The 16860-nt window shown below is 38.6% G+C and overlaps 1 protein-coding gene across 2 annotated transcripts in view; it reads right to left on the reverse strand.

The window, feature by feature from the left end:
* Nucleotides 1–5104: 5104 nt before the first annotated feature.
* Nucleotides 5105–16860, reverse strand: part of LOC149961891 (organic cation transporter protein-like) — a 43884-nt gene continuing 32128 nt past the window's right edge. For both annotated transcript variants that reach the window (XM_090177201.1, XM_090177209.1), the window contains exons 2-11: nt 15599–16000; nt 13376–13479; nt 13150–13304; nt 12509–12677; nt 8016–8160; nt 7863–7954; nt 7589–7803; nt 7302–7483; nt 6339–6478; nt 5105–5309 (exon numbers count right to left, since the gene is read on the reverse strand). In XM_090177201.1, coding sequence (XP_090033327.1) covers nt 5294–5309; nt 6339–6478; nt 7302–7483; nt 7589–7803; nt 7863–7954; nt 8016–8160; nt 12509–12677; nt 13150–13304; nt 13376–13479; nt 15599–15973 — 1593 coding nt within the window. In that variant the 5' untranslated portion in view covers nt 15974–16000 and the 3' untranslated portion in view covers nt 5105–5293. The remainder of the gene's footprint in view (nt 5310–6338; nt 6479–7301; nt 7484–7588; nt 7804–7862; nt 7955–8015; nt 8161–12508; nt 12678–13149; nt 13305–13375; nt 13480–15598; nt 16001–16860) is intronic.

Below are 16860 nucleotides of genomic sequence, written 5' to 3' on the forward strand. Positions count from 1 at the left end.
AGAATATAATTTGAGTTTGAAAAATCTAAGTCTACTATATAAACTTGAAAGAAGTAAGTTGGGGTATCTTAAGGCAAAGAAAGTTTGAATTTCGCGGGTTTTCTCCATATTTTGGTTTTGGTCGTTGATGCTTTTGTGCTTTGTACGGCAGCGCAGCCCTTCTACCGAGATAATTTAGCGGAAACGTTTCTACCCAAATACAAGACGTAACAAATATTTATATTACCATAAGTAACTTAATTTAAATAAATATGACACTTCCTATATCTCATTGTTTTAATGGTAAAATTTCCCGACCGAACCTTTTTTTTCGACACTGAACTTCTCGCCAAGCTCCGACTAGAACTCAGTAGTAGTATTATATTTCGCCTTTGGCATATTTAGACACTAGCAGTGTTGGGCACCGCTCATCTCATTGTGGGCGGATTTGTTATTATGAGCGAAAATGAGCGGTAAAATATCTTTTTAAAAGAGCGCAAAACAAAAATGAGTGGAGCGCCAATTTTACCGCTAAAAAAAAAGAGCGGTAAGAGAGGAGCGAAAGTTTTACCACTCAAGAAAGAGCGGAAAGAGAGGAGCGAAAATTTTGCCGCTCAAAAAAGAGCGGAAAGAGAGGAGCAAAAATTTTACCGCTCAAAAAGACGTGAGCGTGAGCGGCTCTTTGACGAAAATGCCCAACACTGGACACTAGGGGACTCTGTGTTGAGAACTAAATCTAGATTCTGAAAATCACTTCGGTGATAATTTGGTCCAACAGGCGCTTCAATAAATCTTCCTCCCAGGAAATCGCCAAGAAGTAATATTACCGAGAACCAGGACCCACAAGGTATTGTTTATATAGTGGTTGTTGAAATAATGGAAACTTTGCACCTATAAACAGAAGATCGTGTTTTTGCCAAGCCTTAATATGTCTAAAAATCTACTTGGTTAAAAGGGAACGCTTGTGGCTGCCCTTACCATTATTTCAACAAGCACTATATAAACAGTGACTTGCGGGTTCTGACTCTCGGAAATATTACTTCTTGGCGATTTCCTTGAAGGATGATTTATTGAATCGTCTATTGACATACTTTTGGTTGTTGTTATGTTTTTTTTATGATATTAGGCTTAACATCGGATTATTTTAATATTTGGGTGGAAATCTTTTCAATATCGGACACGGTGGCGCTAAAAGCCGTTAATAAGAACCAAGCTCGCAATCTAGTTTCGGGCGCAGCAGTTTATTTGTTCAAGGTTTCGTAGGCATTCCAGCTTGGGGTTACATAAGCCTATTTAATTTTTTTTAAATACGGTATTATTAAGATTTACAGAGATTATAGAATATTTACGATTTGGTTTTAGAATTATGCTAAATCAGGTTGGTCACGATTATTAAGATTTAGAGATTTAAGAATTTTTACGATTTGGTTTTAGAATTATGCTAAATCAGGTTGGTCACGATTATTAAGATTTAGAGATTTAAGAATTTTTACGATTTGGTTTTAGAATTATGCTGAATCAGGTTGGTCACGATTATTAAGATTTAGAGATTTAAGAATATTTACGATTTGGTTTTAGAATTATGCTAAATCAGGTTGGTCACGATTATTAAGATTTAGAGATTTAAGAATATTTACGATTTGGTTTTAGAATTATGCTAAATCAGGCTGGTCACGATTATTAAGATTTAGAGATTTAAGAATATTTACGATTTGGTTTTAGAATTATGCTAAATCAGGTTGGTCACGATTATTAAGATTTAGAGATTTAAGAATTTTTACGATTTGGTTTTAGAATTATGCTAAATCAGGTTGGTCACGATTATTAAGATTTAGAGATTTAAGAATTTTTACGATTTGGTTTTAGAATTATGCTAAATCAGGTTGGTCACGATTATTAAGATTTAGAGATTTAAGAATTTTTATGATTTGGTTTTAGAATTATGCTGAATCAGGTTGGTCACGATTATTAAGATTTAGAGATTTAAGAATATTTACGATTTGGTTTTAGAATTATGCTAAATCAGGTTGGTCACGATTATTAAGATTTAGAGATTTAAGAATATTTACGATTTGGTTTTAGAATTATGCTAAATCAGGTTGGTCACGATTATTAAGATTTAGAGATTTAAGAATTTTTACGATTTGGTTTTAGAATTATGCTAAATCAGGTTGGTCACGATTATTAAGATTTAGAGATTTAAGAATATTTACGATTTGGTTTTAGAATTATGCTGAATCAGGTTGGTCACGATTATTAAGATTTAGAGATTTAAGATATATTTACGATTTGGTTTTAGAATTATGCTAAATCAGGTTGGTCACGATTATTAAGATTTAGAGATTTAAGAATATTTACGATTTGGTTTTAGAATTATTCTAAATCCGGTTTGTTACCATTTTTAAATACTCCCACGAATTTGTAGTCTGATCTACAGATTTTATGTTAGATTTAAGGATGTTTTATAGCGTTTTCCATTTGATTGCTCAAGATTCGCTCTGAAACTGTCTCTGACGTCATAGATCTCGCCCCGATCGACTAGAGTAAAAAAGCAAATGGAACATTCCATGAACATATTCCCGCGCTTTGTTGTTTTTCGTCTGCTTCGCGTCTTGGTCTGCCATTTTGCCAAAAATCTAAAAGGAACACGCGGAAATTTGCTCCGATCTCGATCTCGATCCGTTGATCTGTCGAAATCGGCAGATTGGTTTTGGGCGATCTCGGAGCACGCGAGAGCGTGAAATGGAACACGTGAAACTTGATCGGAGCAGATCCGAGCACTCTAATGGAACATAAAATGTTGATCAGAGCGCTCGAGAGCAGTCAAATGGAAAACGCTATTAAGGATAAGAGAAAGTTTGTTGCAACTATATAGCTTCCGTTTACATGACACCTGGAAGATGATAATGCGCCGTTGCGCCATGTACCAAGAATTTAAGGGGGCTCACTGTTCAGGCTTTAAAAAGCGTTAATACTGGGAATAGCAAAATCACGGTTAATTTTAGTTCAATGTGGACAAACTTGGCGTCGCTGAAGTCGTTTTCCGACGTAGTTTCGTAGAGAAGCTGGAGCGAGCACGTTCAATTTTGACCAAATGGCGCCGTTGTTGTCGGTTAAATGATTAGGCTTGGTAAGTTTTAGACCTTTCATTTTTGAAATTGGTTCTTTAAAAGTTTAAGTAATGGTAATTGCCCATCGTGTTAAGTAAAAATAACTAGTAAGTCACATATGGCGGAGGTTTTTTTAGTCAAATTCCCTGGAATTCATTTCCTTTCTAAACTTAAAACTCTAATGAACTAAGCCTAACCTAACTTTCTCGCACGCACTGTCGCTTTAGCCGCGAACAAGCCTTTCGCAGTGGTAGTTGAACCGAATTCTTGAGGCGCTTCAAAGCGGATGATGTACCTCAGTAAGCCTTCCGATTTAGACCACGCCTGCCGTGTCAAAATATCGGGAATAGCGATTCCCCTTAGATTCTTGGTCCATGACTAGTCCAACTTCATCATCCATGAGAAAAACGCGGAAGTAGCGCGTAAGAGGACTCCGTGTGGTATTTAGAAGCCGTGGTCATAACAACTGGGGATTTAAGTCAGAGTGTTGGTTTCTAATTTGGCGCTGTTTCTGTCGGGGTCATTGTCAGGACATAACTGGCTGGGGCGAGAACGACCGGGGAGTATCGTACACATTCGGGGGTGACGTGGTGAGGTCGTTTCTGCAGAAGCACGACTGCACGCTGGTCGTCAGAGCGTACGGGGCTAGCCCCTAAAGTTCCAACCATGGACATTCTATAGAATGTCCTTGCTCCAACCTGTGTAGTATTTATAAACTGCGCTATGGAAAGTGGAGTGTTAGCCGAGCTTATTTGAAAAACCGAGCTCGGACCACTGGCGGATACAGAAACAACTCAAAGGGGGGGGGGGGGGGGCGCTAAAAGACATCTTGACTTACAGTTGTAATAACAAATCATCAAGTTACATGCAAAGCTAAAGCGTCAAGGGGGGGGGGCGCTCCCCATATGTATCCACCTCTAGCTCGGACGGAACCTACCTCATCTGGATAGGACTATAATAATAAGTCCAAAAGTAATCCATGATCGGGCACATCAGTTGAACATAATTCTTGAGGCGCTTCAAAGCGGCTGGTGTACCTCAATAAGCAAAGACTTTATATTCGCTTCGCTAAATAGATTGGCGTGTTCAATGGCTCAGCTTCCATACGATACCAGACGCTGGTCAATATTTTACGCGCGGTTCAGCATTGCTACTAGTGGCGCCTCTAACGGCTGGTCAAAGGCTTCTCCCGTGTTTCGAAAGTGTTCACAGATTTTTTGTATGAGACACCTGTTTAATAAGCGAAGCGTAGATACAGGGTGTCTTCAAGAATTTGAAGGAGTTGTAGGGGGTGAGTTGAAAAGTATGCTGGATTTTCCCCATTTTCCTACGATGAGTGAAAAGAGCGCCAGAGAGTTTCAAAGTGTGGCTTACTAGCCCCTGGAAGTAGACTGCAACAAGCGCAAACCCAAGCAGCAGGGAAACGCGAACACTAAGGTTTGGGTTCGTGTGATAGGTGAAAAAGGACTTAGCAAACAAATCGAGGTAACCAGCGTAAAAAAGTGAACTTAAACAGTATTTAAAGTCCCTGCTGCTTGGTTTTGCGCTTGTTGTAGCCTACTTCCAGGGGCTAGTAAGCCACACTTTGAAGCTCTCTGGCGCTCTTTTCACTCATCGTAGGAAAATGGGGGAAAAACAGGCATACTTTTCCACTCACCCCTACAACTCCTTTAAATTTTTGAATAACCTTTTGAAACACCCTGTATACTCTTTGTCAATAAATCTTCTGATTTAGGCCACACCTACCGAGTCAAAATATTGGGAACAGTGAGTCCCCTTAGATTCTTGGACCATGCTTGCGCGAACAACGCATCAACAAAGTTGGCTTGATTCTTATCTGTAGTTGATTATCATCATGGCAACTATGGAGCAAATTTTTTCGGAGTCCCGGCAGGAAGTGGGTAAACACTATTGAATACGCGAGAGGCAGTTATTTCGAAACTAGGAAAAAATCGCGTCAACATAGTCCTAAAATATAATAATAAAGGAAAATACGCATACAAAATAGTGCTACTCTTTGAAGTCAATAAAGTTTATTATCAACAAAAAAAGATTGGGGGAGGTAAACGAATAATTGAAGGCGTGAAAGACTTCTAACACGTATATAAAACATAATGAAAACTTAAAAAAAAAGAAAACAAGTACGAAAAACGTATAATGAAGTAATGAACCACTTTTTGAGATTTTTTCACGGGTATGGAAAGTCATGTAACTTTGACTCTGAAAAGAAAAAAATAAAATTTTAATTTTTGTAGTTCTTGCTGTTTTTCGCCAAATACAACCGAATTCATAGATTTCAATAAATCAGTTTTTATAGTTAAATATACTCGCTGAAATGCTAATCTAGCAGAATAGACGCTTCAATAAAGCATCTTCAAGGAAATTGCCAAGAAGTAATATTTCTGAGAGCCAGGACCCGCAAGTTACTATTTATATAGTGCTTGGAAACTTTTCACTTGTACGGTACGCAAAAAGTGTTTCCTTTTAAGCAGGTAGCTTTTTTTTGACATATTAGAGCTTGAAAATTTCCATTATTTTAACAAGCACTATATAAACCGTGCATTGTAGGTCCTGGCTCTTTAAAATATTACTTCTTGTTAATTTTATTGAAGCGCCTATATTGGCAATGCAAAACCAGTATAAATCATCCTAAACCTAATCCGTAATATTCAGATGAATCCAAGGCTTAATTAAATTATTATAGGAAATATGTTAGCAGTAATCCATACTTCCAGGTTGGAAGAACCAAATTTGAACCCGGCCACCTGAATTAAAGGCATTAAAAGTCGCCAGATGACTTGGGCCTATGGTGCCATGGGTATTAGTCTAGCTGATTATTATTATTATTATTAAATCCTAACTACACCACTGATCTACTCGTATCCTGGACTATGGTATTTGGTTTCGGAACCTAAATGCCCTAAGACTGCGGGACGTCGAAGGTTTAACCTTTGACTGTTTGTTAAAATATTTGGGATTACGTCTAGCCGAGGCCGCCGTCGACAAAAAAAAGGAAGACGTAGGCTCGAAAAGTGAACGCAACAGAAAATGGTTTGTTTTGTCACCCAAGCTCTTGGAGAGTTTAAAATTTTATTCACAAAACATATCTAATTGCTCATTAATTCAAGTATTCAGATTGTTTGAAAAAGAACGAATGTGTTACGTAACCTAATAATTTGCAAAGGCTTAATGTTACCGTTCTCATAAAAAGTGATCTGAATTCGTTGCAAATAGCGTTAGTGAACTTACAGTTCGAATGCTTCTCTCTCTTCGACTGTATCTGGAAGCCTCTTATCTTTCGTTTCGGGCAGGAAAACTATCGAAATTCCGCAACAGATGGCGCAACCGGCGAATAAGGCCATAGGAATACGTGGATCGGTTAATTCTCCCTAAAAAATTTAACTTTGAGTTACTTTGTGCACGCGTAATTATACCAGGGATCCGAGATTCGTATAAATCCCGTACACTCTGGAGAAAAATGATTATAGAAATCAGTTCCAAAATCACAAAATCAGCCTATAAAAACGGAAATGCACACGAAAATCGTGCTCTGAAATCTCAAAATCAGTTAGATTTCTTAAGTCACTTTGAGATTTAAAGTCCCTTACGCAAAATTTGCAAATGTCGGCAGTGGCGTAGCTAGCATGGGTGACACCCGGGGCGGATATCATGGTGGGCTACTTACCAGTCTCTATAGTTTGTGTTTTCACGGTCGGGTGTCACCCCCAAATCACGCCCAAACGGGTGTCACCCGGGGCGGACCGCCCCCTCCACCCCCCCTTAGCGACGCCACTGAATGGTGGGGTGGCGGAGTGGTTAGCACTTTCGCCTCGCAGCAAGAGGAGCCGGGTTCGATCCCAGATTGTGGCACTGGGTGAACACTCGGAACAACTCCTTCCGCGTTGAGTTTGCAAGTTCTCGCCCCCACTGGTTTAAGGGGTTTTCCCCCGAGTTCTTCGGTTTCCCCTTCCATAAAAACTTGTCTAGGTTAACGGTAATAGTTAGTGTAGGGAGCTGTTGGCTCGATCTCGTGGCATGCAGGGCTTTCCACCACCCTCCTACGCATTGTAACCCGGCCACCTGAATTAAGGGCTTCAAAAGTCGCATGATGACTTGGGCCTAAGGTGGTGCCTTGGGTATTAGCCTAGCTGATTATTATTATTATTAATGTCGGACCCCTCGGGCCCTCGGCGTAACAAATTAATAACGTACCAGTTCCTTAGCGAAGGGAGCCACAGCGGCACCAACTCTGGCAGTAAAACCACCAGCACCCATACCAATACTCCTAATGGTAGTTGGATAAAGTTCGGCTAAGTACGTATTCGAAACTGGGAAGGCAGGAGTGATAAAGCATTTGGCTAAGGTTACCATGGCGATTGATAACCATTCAGGGCCTTCGGAAGTAGACGCAAAATTGTTAGTTAACTTATAGCCCGCGTCAAGTGACGCCATTTGTGAAAACGGCGCCATCTGTCGATAAAAAGGTTTTAAAAAAATACCCAAAGTGGCGGCAGTGTAGCATAAGCAGACGATGCCCGTTGCTAAGGATATGCCGGCCAGGGTTTTCTTTCTAGATACGTATTTGACGATGAAAATGCAGATGATACCGGCGGGATACGTAATGATTGTCGATAGGAAAAAATCCATAAAGAGATCGGTTCCGAAAATACCAATGTTTAAAGAAATGCCGTAGAAAATGAAGCCAGTTGTGAAGCTAATTAGTTAATATAAGATTAGTTATGTATAAAGCGTTAAGTTAATGATGTAACTTACCAGTATGTTAAAATGATAATGGACCAAATCCTAAGCCTTGGCGTACGAAATAAATCAATTGCGCTAGATTTATTTTTCGCGTCGTTTGGATTCTAGAACGAGCGAATATAAATTAGCGACATCTGGTGGATTTTTTTCATAGGAAAATATTACCTCAACTTTTTCCCGCAACAAGGCAGTCTTACGATCTAAATTCTCAATTCGCAATTTATTCCTTTTCGCAATTTTGGAGATGCAATTTTTGGCCTCATCCATTTGATTTGTGACCAAGAGCCATGATGGAGATTCGGGTAGGAACCTATGGAAGAAATAACGATAAATTAGTTAATTAGTATTTTACTATTTTAAGGGTTTATCAAGTCAGTGAGTGAAAATTTCGTTCCCTCTATCTTGGGAAACCACATTTCCCCTACATCATAACGTCGTCTGTTCCGTCTTTTTCCCTCATGACTAGTTTTCACCATAAAGGAACAGAACTATGTTTTCACTTGACCAAAGCATGTATTAGGCCTAACGGGATTTTTTTTTGCATTGACGCCATATAAATGATTTAAGCCTAACGGGATTTTTTCTGCATCGACGCAAATAAAAATGTTTTTAAGCCTTGAGATTTTTTTTGCATCGACGCAAAAAAATGTTTTTAAGCCTTACGAGATTTCTTTTTGGTCGACGGCGGCCTCGGCTAGACGTAATCCCGAATATTTTAACAAACAGTCAAAGGTTAAACCTTTGACATCACGCAGTCTTAGGGCATTTAGGTTCCGAAACAAAGGGGGCGTAGCGATAGTTTTCGGTCGCGAATAAAAGAGGCGCGATATTTCATGACTAAAATTAGAACTTGATCATAACGTAAGCTCGCTGTATTATAAATATTTGAACAAGATTTAATTTAAAAAACATTGGTCATGAAGTATCGTGTCTCTTTTAGATAATTTAATTTACGCCTCTACAAGCTCCCCGAACATTTTTTTCAATGGGTGACTTGACCCGATTATTATGTACTACTGGTCATATAAAATTCTACGTTACAAACAAACCTAAAAGTTACGAACGAAATATATTTTTCAACTTTTGTATCGCCCGACTAAACGAAATCTATATTTCTGGGCAACGATTTTAACTTTTGTCTCGCCCGACTTTGTTCTGGTAATACGGCATTTTTTTGTGTAAATAAACCAAGATTAGCACTACAAGTGGTTACAATAACCGATTTTTGATAAAATTAATCCCCTTTTTTGTCGGTGGCGGCGTTAGTCTGAGCCGATAAAACTATTTTTGAGTGAATTATATAAACCTTTTGTCTTGGAAATGTTATTTTCAAATTACTCAACGACTGTCAGCCACTTTAAAATATTTTTAGGATCCTTTTGATAAAATATTCTTTTTTTTTATCGGATCACGTGTAGACGAATGTTAGCTAGAAATTTCAAATTTTAACGATAAGCATGAACTTCTTCTAGTCTCGGGGTTTGCCTTATTTGAAGCATTTCCTCGTACATACAAGGTCAAATTTTAACCTTGAATGCGTTGAAAAATACCCCGTTTGAGAGTATAACAATAAAATATCGGGTTTGTAAGTTTTTTGGCTCTTCCTCAAATTGAAAAGGAAAAATGTTAAAAATGAAATCAGTACAGTGGTTTTCCGTTGAATTACATTTGCTGATGAAATACACATCGTACCAGAAGTATATAGTTTGTTTCATACGAGATAAGTATCCGTAAAATTGAAACACGAACGTTAGCAGCCAGGGGTTTGACATTCGCAAGTTTCGCGTACGGGATTTTGAATGTCGAAGTCATTTCAAAAAAAAGAACCGACTTTGGGATTTCAGAGCCCGATATTCGTGTTGATTTCTTGTTTTTCTTTAAGGCGGATTTCGAGATTTTGGAACTGATTTTCGCCAAGGTTTCGAGATTTTAAAGTTGATTTCAAGATTTCTTCGCAGGATTGAGACATACCGATGTACCCAGGGCCGCATTATCGATAAGGCTGACTAGGTTGAAGCCTATGTGCCAAGCAGGCGCCCACGCGTCACAAGGGGGAGGAGGATGTCGAAGAGTTATAATACTACGCCTACGAAAAATTTAAAATAAGCAATGGAGCAAGAATCTAATACCTGAATTTATTTAAAAAGAAATTAAATTACACGTATTACTTTTTAAATTTAAATAAAATTAATATTTACAAATGAAATACAGATGAAATTGACTTGTCCGTGGACCAGGAATCTAAGGGGACTCACTGTTCAAGCTTTAAAAAGCACGCCTGAATACTGGGAATAGGAAAATCACGGTTAATTTTAGTTCAATGTGGACAAACTTGGCGTCGCTGCAGTCGATTTCCGACGTAGTTTCGTAGAGAAGCTGGAGCGTTCACGTTCAATTTTGACAAAATGGCGCCGTTGTTATCGGTTAAATGATGAGGCTTAGTAAGCTTTAGACCTTTTATTTTGGAAATTGGTTCTTGAAAAGTTTAAGTAATGGTAATTAGCTATTGTGTTAAGTAAAAATAACCAATAAGTCGTGAATGGCTGAGGTTTTTTTAATCAAATTCACTGGGATCCATTTCATTTCTAAACTTAAATTAATGAACTAAGATTAGCCTAACTTTCTCGCACGTACTGTCCCCTCAGCCCCGACTAAGGCTAGGCGCCCACTAACTCTCCGTTTAGTATCCGTTCTGCCTTCCACAAGACATTGGCTTCGTTACGAAGCAAAGGCTTGTGAAAGCTAGGACGGAGACGTTACGAAGAGCAGTGTGGGCGCTTGGCCTAAACCTTAGATTCTTGGTCCATGAATAAACTAACCCCAATCAATATTAGCTTCTGTTAAACCAGGTGCTATAAATTTACTCAATTTAAATGAATAAAATTTAAACTGAGTAGAGATATTTACTTATTAAAAACCATATTTTTCCCCATTGAACTAGTTGTAGAAAAATCAATATAATATCGATTTTTTTCTTACGTAAAGTCCTTTAAAAGATTAGCGAGCGGTGACACAATCTAAGGTTAATTATCTTTCTTCAAGAGGTATATTATATAATTCTGATCGTGCTGATAAATTACAAATATAGAAAATACAAAGTTTCGAAAAACTACTCGACGAAAATAATCTTTTGAAAACAAGTTGCCTAAGACCATTAACTTTGAACAGATGGAAACATAGCCCCAATAAAACATTCCCAAATATTACACGGAATAAATCGTTAAGACTTTTTTTAAAATGTTTCAGAGAAACCTAGACCATAAGTAATGTAATAACCATAAGTAATGAAATAACCATTAGTATGACACTCCCTATTGTTTTAAAGACAATTTTCTTGTCGAATCTTTTTTCAACACATACTCTAGCCCACCTCCAATGAATCTGTTCCATTGCGCCGAATCCCATTAGACCGAAAAGTCCGCACTTCTCCGGGTTTAGAATTCGGTTTTATCCGTTTCATCATCTGTCAGAACAGCATGCAGTGTTACCTAACCTAACCTAACCTATCCTAACCTGGCAATTCTTAAAGTGGTAGAAAAATACAAAACCCGCCTTTGGGCTAATTTCATCAAAAACATTGGCGGAATTTGGTAAAATGGGATTCGGCGCAATGGGAAGATACCCCTCCAATTGGGACTCGAAACCGAACTGAACAGTACATTATCCTCCTTGGTATTTCACCTTTGACATATTTAGATACTAGGGAGATCTGCGCATGAACTAAACCTAGACTGCGCATGAACTCTGAAAATCAGTTTGTTGAAAAATTTTGCTAAATTGTCATACTTATTGTTATTATGTTACATATGGTAAGACTGACTACAAGATGAGAAAAACCCCAAAACATTTCGCGTAGTTCCAAAACCATCACCATAAGTTTATAACCATTTTCCATAAGTGTGTGGCTGGTAATTATGTGTTGAGTGATAATTTGTTTTTAAGTTCATTGCACATTTTTTTGGATACGACGTCAAATGTACGACGTCAACACATATCTACCAGCCATTATTTCCACTAAATGACACAATTATGGAACATGGTTATAAACTTATGGTGATAGTTTCGGAATTTTGTTCAGAGCTAAAGAATACGTATTACACCTAATGCCATAGATTCAAGTCCATTAAAAATGTGTGTTCATTCTAAAACGGGCTAAAGATGTTAAGCTTATCGCGGTTGGCTTATAATGCGCGCGTATTTAATATTTGAGTGGAAATCTCTCCAATACTAAACACCGTGTCGCTACAAGCGGCGTTGCAATCTAGATTCGGGTCCCGTAGTTTTTTTAATCCAAGATTAAACTTGGTGGAAATTTTTTTTAAATGTGTTGATCCACCAAAAAATTTTGACCTTTCTAACAGCAAACAAGATTATATATTGACTACAACACCTTTTCCGAATAAAAGTTAACTAGTTAACAAAGAGCTTAAGACAACTAGTAAGCAAAGAGCTTAAAACAACTAGTAAGCAAAGAGCTTAAGACAATTAGTAAGCAAAAAGCTTAAGACAATTAGTAAGCAAAAAGCTTAAGACAATTAGTAAGCAAAGAGCTTAAGACAATTAGTAAGCCAAGAGCTTAAGACAACTAGTAAGCAAAGAGCTTAAGACAACTAACAAATTTCACCCCAAATACTAGGAAAGCACTAAAAGAAACTTACCAAATTAAAACTGCGACGAGAGAGGTCAAGACGATAGCGACAATTTGAATGTAGAACCAGTCTCTGAGCGCGAAGGCCGCGAAGAGAAGCAGCAAGTGTCCAGTACTGAAACTGAACTCAATACTGGTCCCCAAAACGGATCTGTACTCGGCGCCGACTGTCTCCATCACTGCACAAAATGATACGAATTTCGTATTAGCAGGAATCTATATTATGTACATTTGGAATGTCTAAGGAACGTGATGATTATCATAGAAAAAGCAGTGGTTTACAACGGCCTGTTAAAAGGTGCTAAGCTAGACTCTGCTCCACTAGGCTCCTAGTCAACATTAAGCCTTGTCTTTCAAAGAAATTCCCATACCTATAGCGCTCTTTTTAACCATCTAAAATCAAAATACGTGATTTATACGCGGAACTATGTCGGTTTGGTGACGACCGTGACATATTCTACAAGGCATTCAGTGAGACAACTCATCGGGGAGTGACCTTCAATAGTCATTTATTTTAATTATCAATTGTTTGGCTTGAAATAATTTTTTTTCGTCATGAAGTATCTTGACTTAAGATCCACCCGTTTCTCGGTGGCAATGAATTCTTAGACATTCCAAGACATTATACTTAATTTCGACACAATTACTCACTAAGTACGAACAAAATGTTGAAGAGGCCAGTTCCACCAGCTCCGCAGATGAACTGTCCCACGGCGAACATGGCGTAGTTGTAGGACCACAGGATAAGTACGTTGGCCACGATGGTCGGCCCGATTAAGTACAACATCGAACTTCGACGCCCAAAGCTACGCGTTTTCAGTTTTAAACATTTCACTTTCTTTGGACCAAGGCTTAATTTCAAAGTTTGTTCGCTGACCTGTCCGCCACTTGTCCGAAAACGAGACTTCCAATCAGTCCACCGAACATGAACAGTGAGCTACCGAATGAAGACATCCAACTGCGTTCGCATATTAGGCCCAGCTAGAATATTCAAATTCATTACTTTAGTTACAATTATTATTAAAACGAGTTTAATTTTCGTACAAAATTGTCTGGATAATTAGCTAGAAGCTAGAAAATAAGGTTTATAAAAGATATACATTCAAGGTACGATTTGACCTCAAACAAATGGCTAGATAATTGTTCTTTTTCGTGTCGAAATGGTAGCGAATTGAAAATTGAAAATTCTCGGTGTTTTCTTTGATGTGACCTAACGATCTTTCAAAACGCCACATTCGGTAAGAAAGTAAGCCAATATACTTTTACGATTTTTATCGTTGCTTCATGGTCGAAGAGCAAGCTCCTCCTCTTAAAGCGGAACGGTCAAGCTTTAACCAGTTAGAAAAACTAAAATTTATGGCGAAAACCGCATAAAAAAAATATTAAGTGGTTAATTTTTAATAAAATAAAGAAATTTCGGGAAATTGATAAGCAAAAATAAGATTTTTTCCTTATTTTACTTAATAATTCTTACAATTACATCCCAAAAATTTCCAATTTACCCAAACTTGATGAAATTTGCCTATTGTGGTTTAAATTACCCATTTCGTGATTTTCAATTTTTTTTTAAAAAACCGAGAAAATCCCATGCTTTTATAAATGGAGATTTTTTTGTTTCAAGTGGTCAAAAACATTTTCGGTTGCCATGGCAAATCGAATGGGTAGTGCAACGTCTCCTTTTTGGAAATTTCATATCTCATATAGGTCTACATTACGGCCGACTTTGAACAAATTCGGCAATAAACACCTCGGGTACTCTCCTTGTGAGTAGTATGTTATCGTCCTTGGAAGTAGAATATTTCGCCTTGGGTTATATTATATTATATTATATTTCGCCTTGGGTTATATATAGACACTAGGGGGCTCTGTGCTGAACTTAACCTTGATCGCTTAATAACTCTGAAAATCAGTTCGGTGATAATTTTTGCTGATTGTTGTGTTACTTGCGGTTTTGGACTAATAAGCTAAAGGACGCTAATCATAAGCAAAAACGACGTTCTTCGAAATTACATAACCCATTAGCTACCGACGAAATCGGAAAACTTTTCTTCCCAAATCCCGAGCACGTGCCTAAAAATGTTAAATGTTAGGCTTGAAGTCTTCCGCTTATCATACAGCGCGGGTTTGGAATTCACAACTTACGAGGGGACTACCCGAGGTGATAATCACCGATTTTGTTGAAACTAGGCGAGGGGCTAACCACTCTTAGAAAGTCTGTACACCGGATTACGCTTAGATTAGCACTGCCAAAGGCAGGGACTTCAAAGATTACGCGTAATCCCATTAGTACAGTCAAAGGTACGGCTCTGTACACCGATTACGCGGAGTGATCAGCCCCTCGAAACTAGGTGGGTATGTAGACCTTATGTTAACATGAAATCTCACCAAGGGAAAAGTTGCAATGGGCATTAGTTTTGCCATGGAAACCGAAAATGTTTTTGACATCACAGTATGTATATTTTCCCATTGAAAATAACATGGGAATCTGAGCACTTCTAAGGGTCCCCAAAATAATGATAATAATTCTAATCAAAATTGTTAATTTTGATCAAATTCAAACAACTTAATTCCATTTTATTAATTTCGATAAAATTAATTTAATATCCTCGATTCGGCGATTAGTTGGCAAATACAACTTTTTATCTTCACATTTCGCTTTTCTCCATTTTTACCGATTCTGAACAATTTTTACATATTTTTATCAAATTTTTTTGGTTTTGAAATTTTTCACAGGGGGGACCCTTAGAAGTGCTCAGATTCCCATGTTATTTTCAATGGGAAAATATACATACTGTGTTGTCAAAAACATTTTCGGTTGCCATGGCAAAACTAATGCCCATTGCAACTTTTACCTTTGTGAAATTTCATGTTAACATAAGGTCTACATACCCACCTAGTTTCAACCAAATCGGTGATTATCACCTCGGGTAGTCTCCTCGTTAGTGATAATTTTTGCACGTTACTTACCCTGATACTAGAAAGTAAAAGCTAACAGGCTTACTAATTCGTAGAGATCTACCAGCCATTTACCAACTTATCCTGACACTAGACAATAAAAGCTAACAGGCTCACTAATTCGTAAAACCAGCCATTTACCAACTTTTTCTGTCAACGTGTGGGTAAACACCCGGGTGCTGAATTCCAAGTCCCCGCAGGAGCAAACGTCGGGCAACCCGTCCAGGAGCTTCGTGTAGTTGCGAGACACTTGATCGGACACTCTTTTGGTCCCGTTGCCATCCGCCAGGCTCTCCTCCAGGTCCGTCTCGGCCAACAGCAATTCGTTCATGGTTATGTTCTGGTTGACAACTTGGGGGTTTCGACACCAGTGCTCCACTCGCGGTGCCAAGAAGGTCACCGTCACCGAATGCCAGCTGTGCACCGTCGCCAGGAAGAACAGAGACGCGAACACCAACTTCTGCGTGAACCCGAAGTCGCCGATTAAGTCGTTGACGCCCTTTTTTGACTCCAACTCCATCCTTAGGCCTTTTCAAGGTCACAGTTTCTGTAAGAAAAGAAAATAAGTCCACCATTTATTAACCATGGATTGCTTATCGCGGCAGATTTTCGTCTCGATGTGGCTGACGGGTTTTTTGACGTCACTATGTTAACTTAACAAACAACAACGTGAGAGGGGACCGCGGGCAGGTGGGATTTTTTCTCTCGTAGGCGGGGCCAAAGCCGTCAGAGAGATTTTACTATTCGCGATACGGCAGGATAAGCATTCCAAGTAGAGGTATGGATTCCTGGTCGTAGCTAAAGGGAATTAACCTGCAAAGCAATCTTTATGGAAGACCCTATTAATTTTTCAAATTTCCCTGTACAGTGGCGCCAAACCTTCTTAAAGCCAAAGGCAAGAGCGGCCAGAGCTCCAAACGTTGGAGTTCCACACGAAATACCGGAGTTTATATTCTTTTTAAGCCTCCTTTAAGATAAGAGGAGGCTTAAAGGGAATATAACCTCCAACGACGGAGCGAAAAATATGGGATCTCAATGAAAAGCGATAGGTCAGACTTTCAATTTAGGGCAGTCCGGGGGTCATTGACTCTCAAAATAAATGCTGAGACCCTCGAAATAAATCATCCAAAGAGGGGTCAAGGGTCACCAGGACCCCCAATTTATATTAAAAAACGTTTTACACAATATAAAGATATATCATAAACTATATGCTTTTCCTGTCGTTTCTGCATATATTTATTTAATTTTCACTATCCCATTTCACTCCCCCACGAGTCCGGGGTCCCAAGGACTCTCACCAAAAATACCACTATTTGAAAGTCTGCTACAGGTTATATTCCCTTTAAAAAAACGCAACGACGTCATTCTACGTCACAAAGCACGATGAAGAACAACACACGATTATGT

Source organism: Leiobunum rupestre, chromosome 1, assembly GCF_980474605.1.
Source record: "Leiobunum rupestre chromosome 1, qqLeiRupe1.1.hap1, whole genome shotgun sequence".
NCBI classification, from domain to species: domain Eukaryota; kingdom Metazoa; phylum Arthropoda; class Arachnida; order Opiliones; family Sclerosomatidae; genus Leiobunum; species Leiobunum rupestre.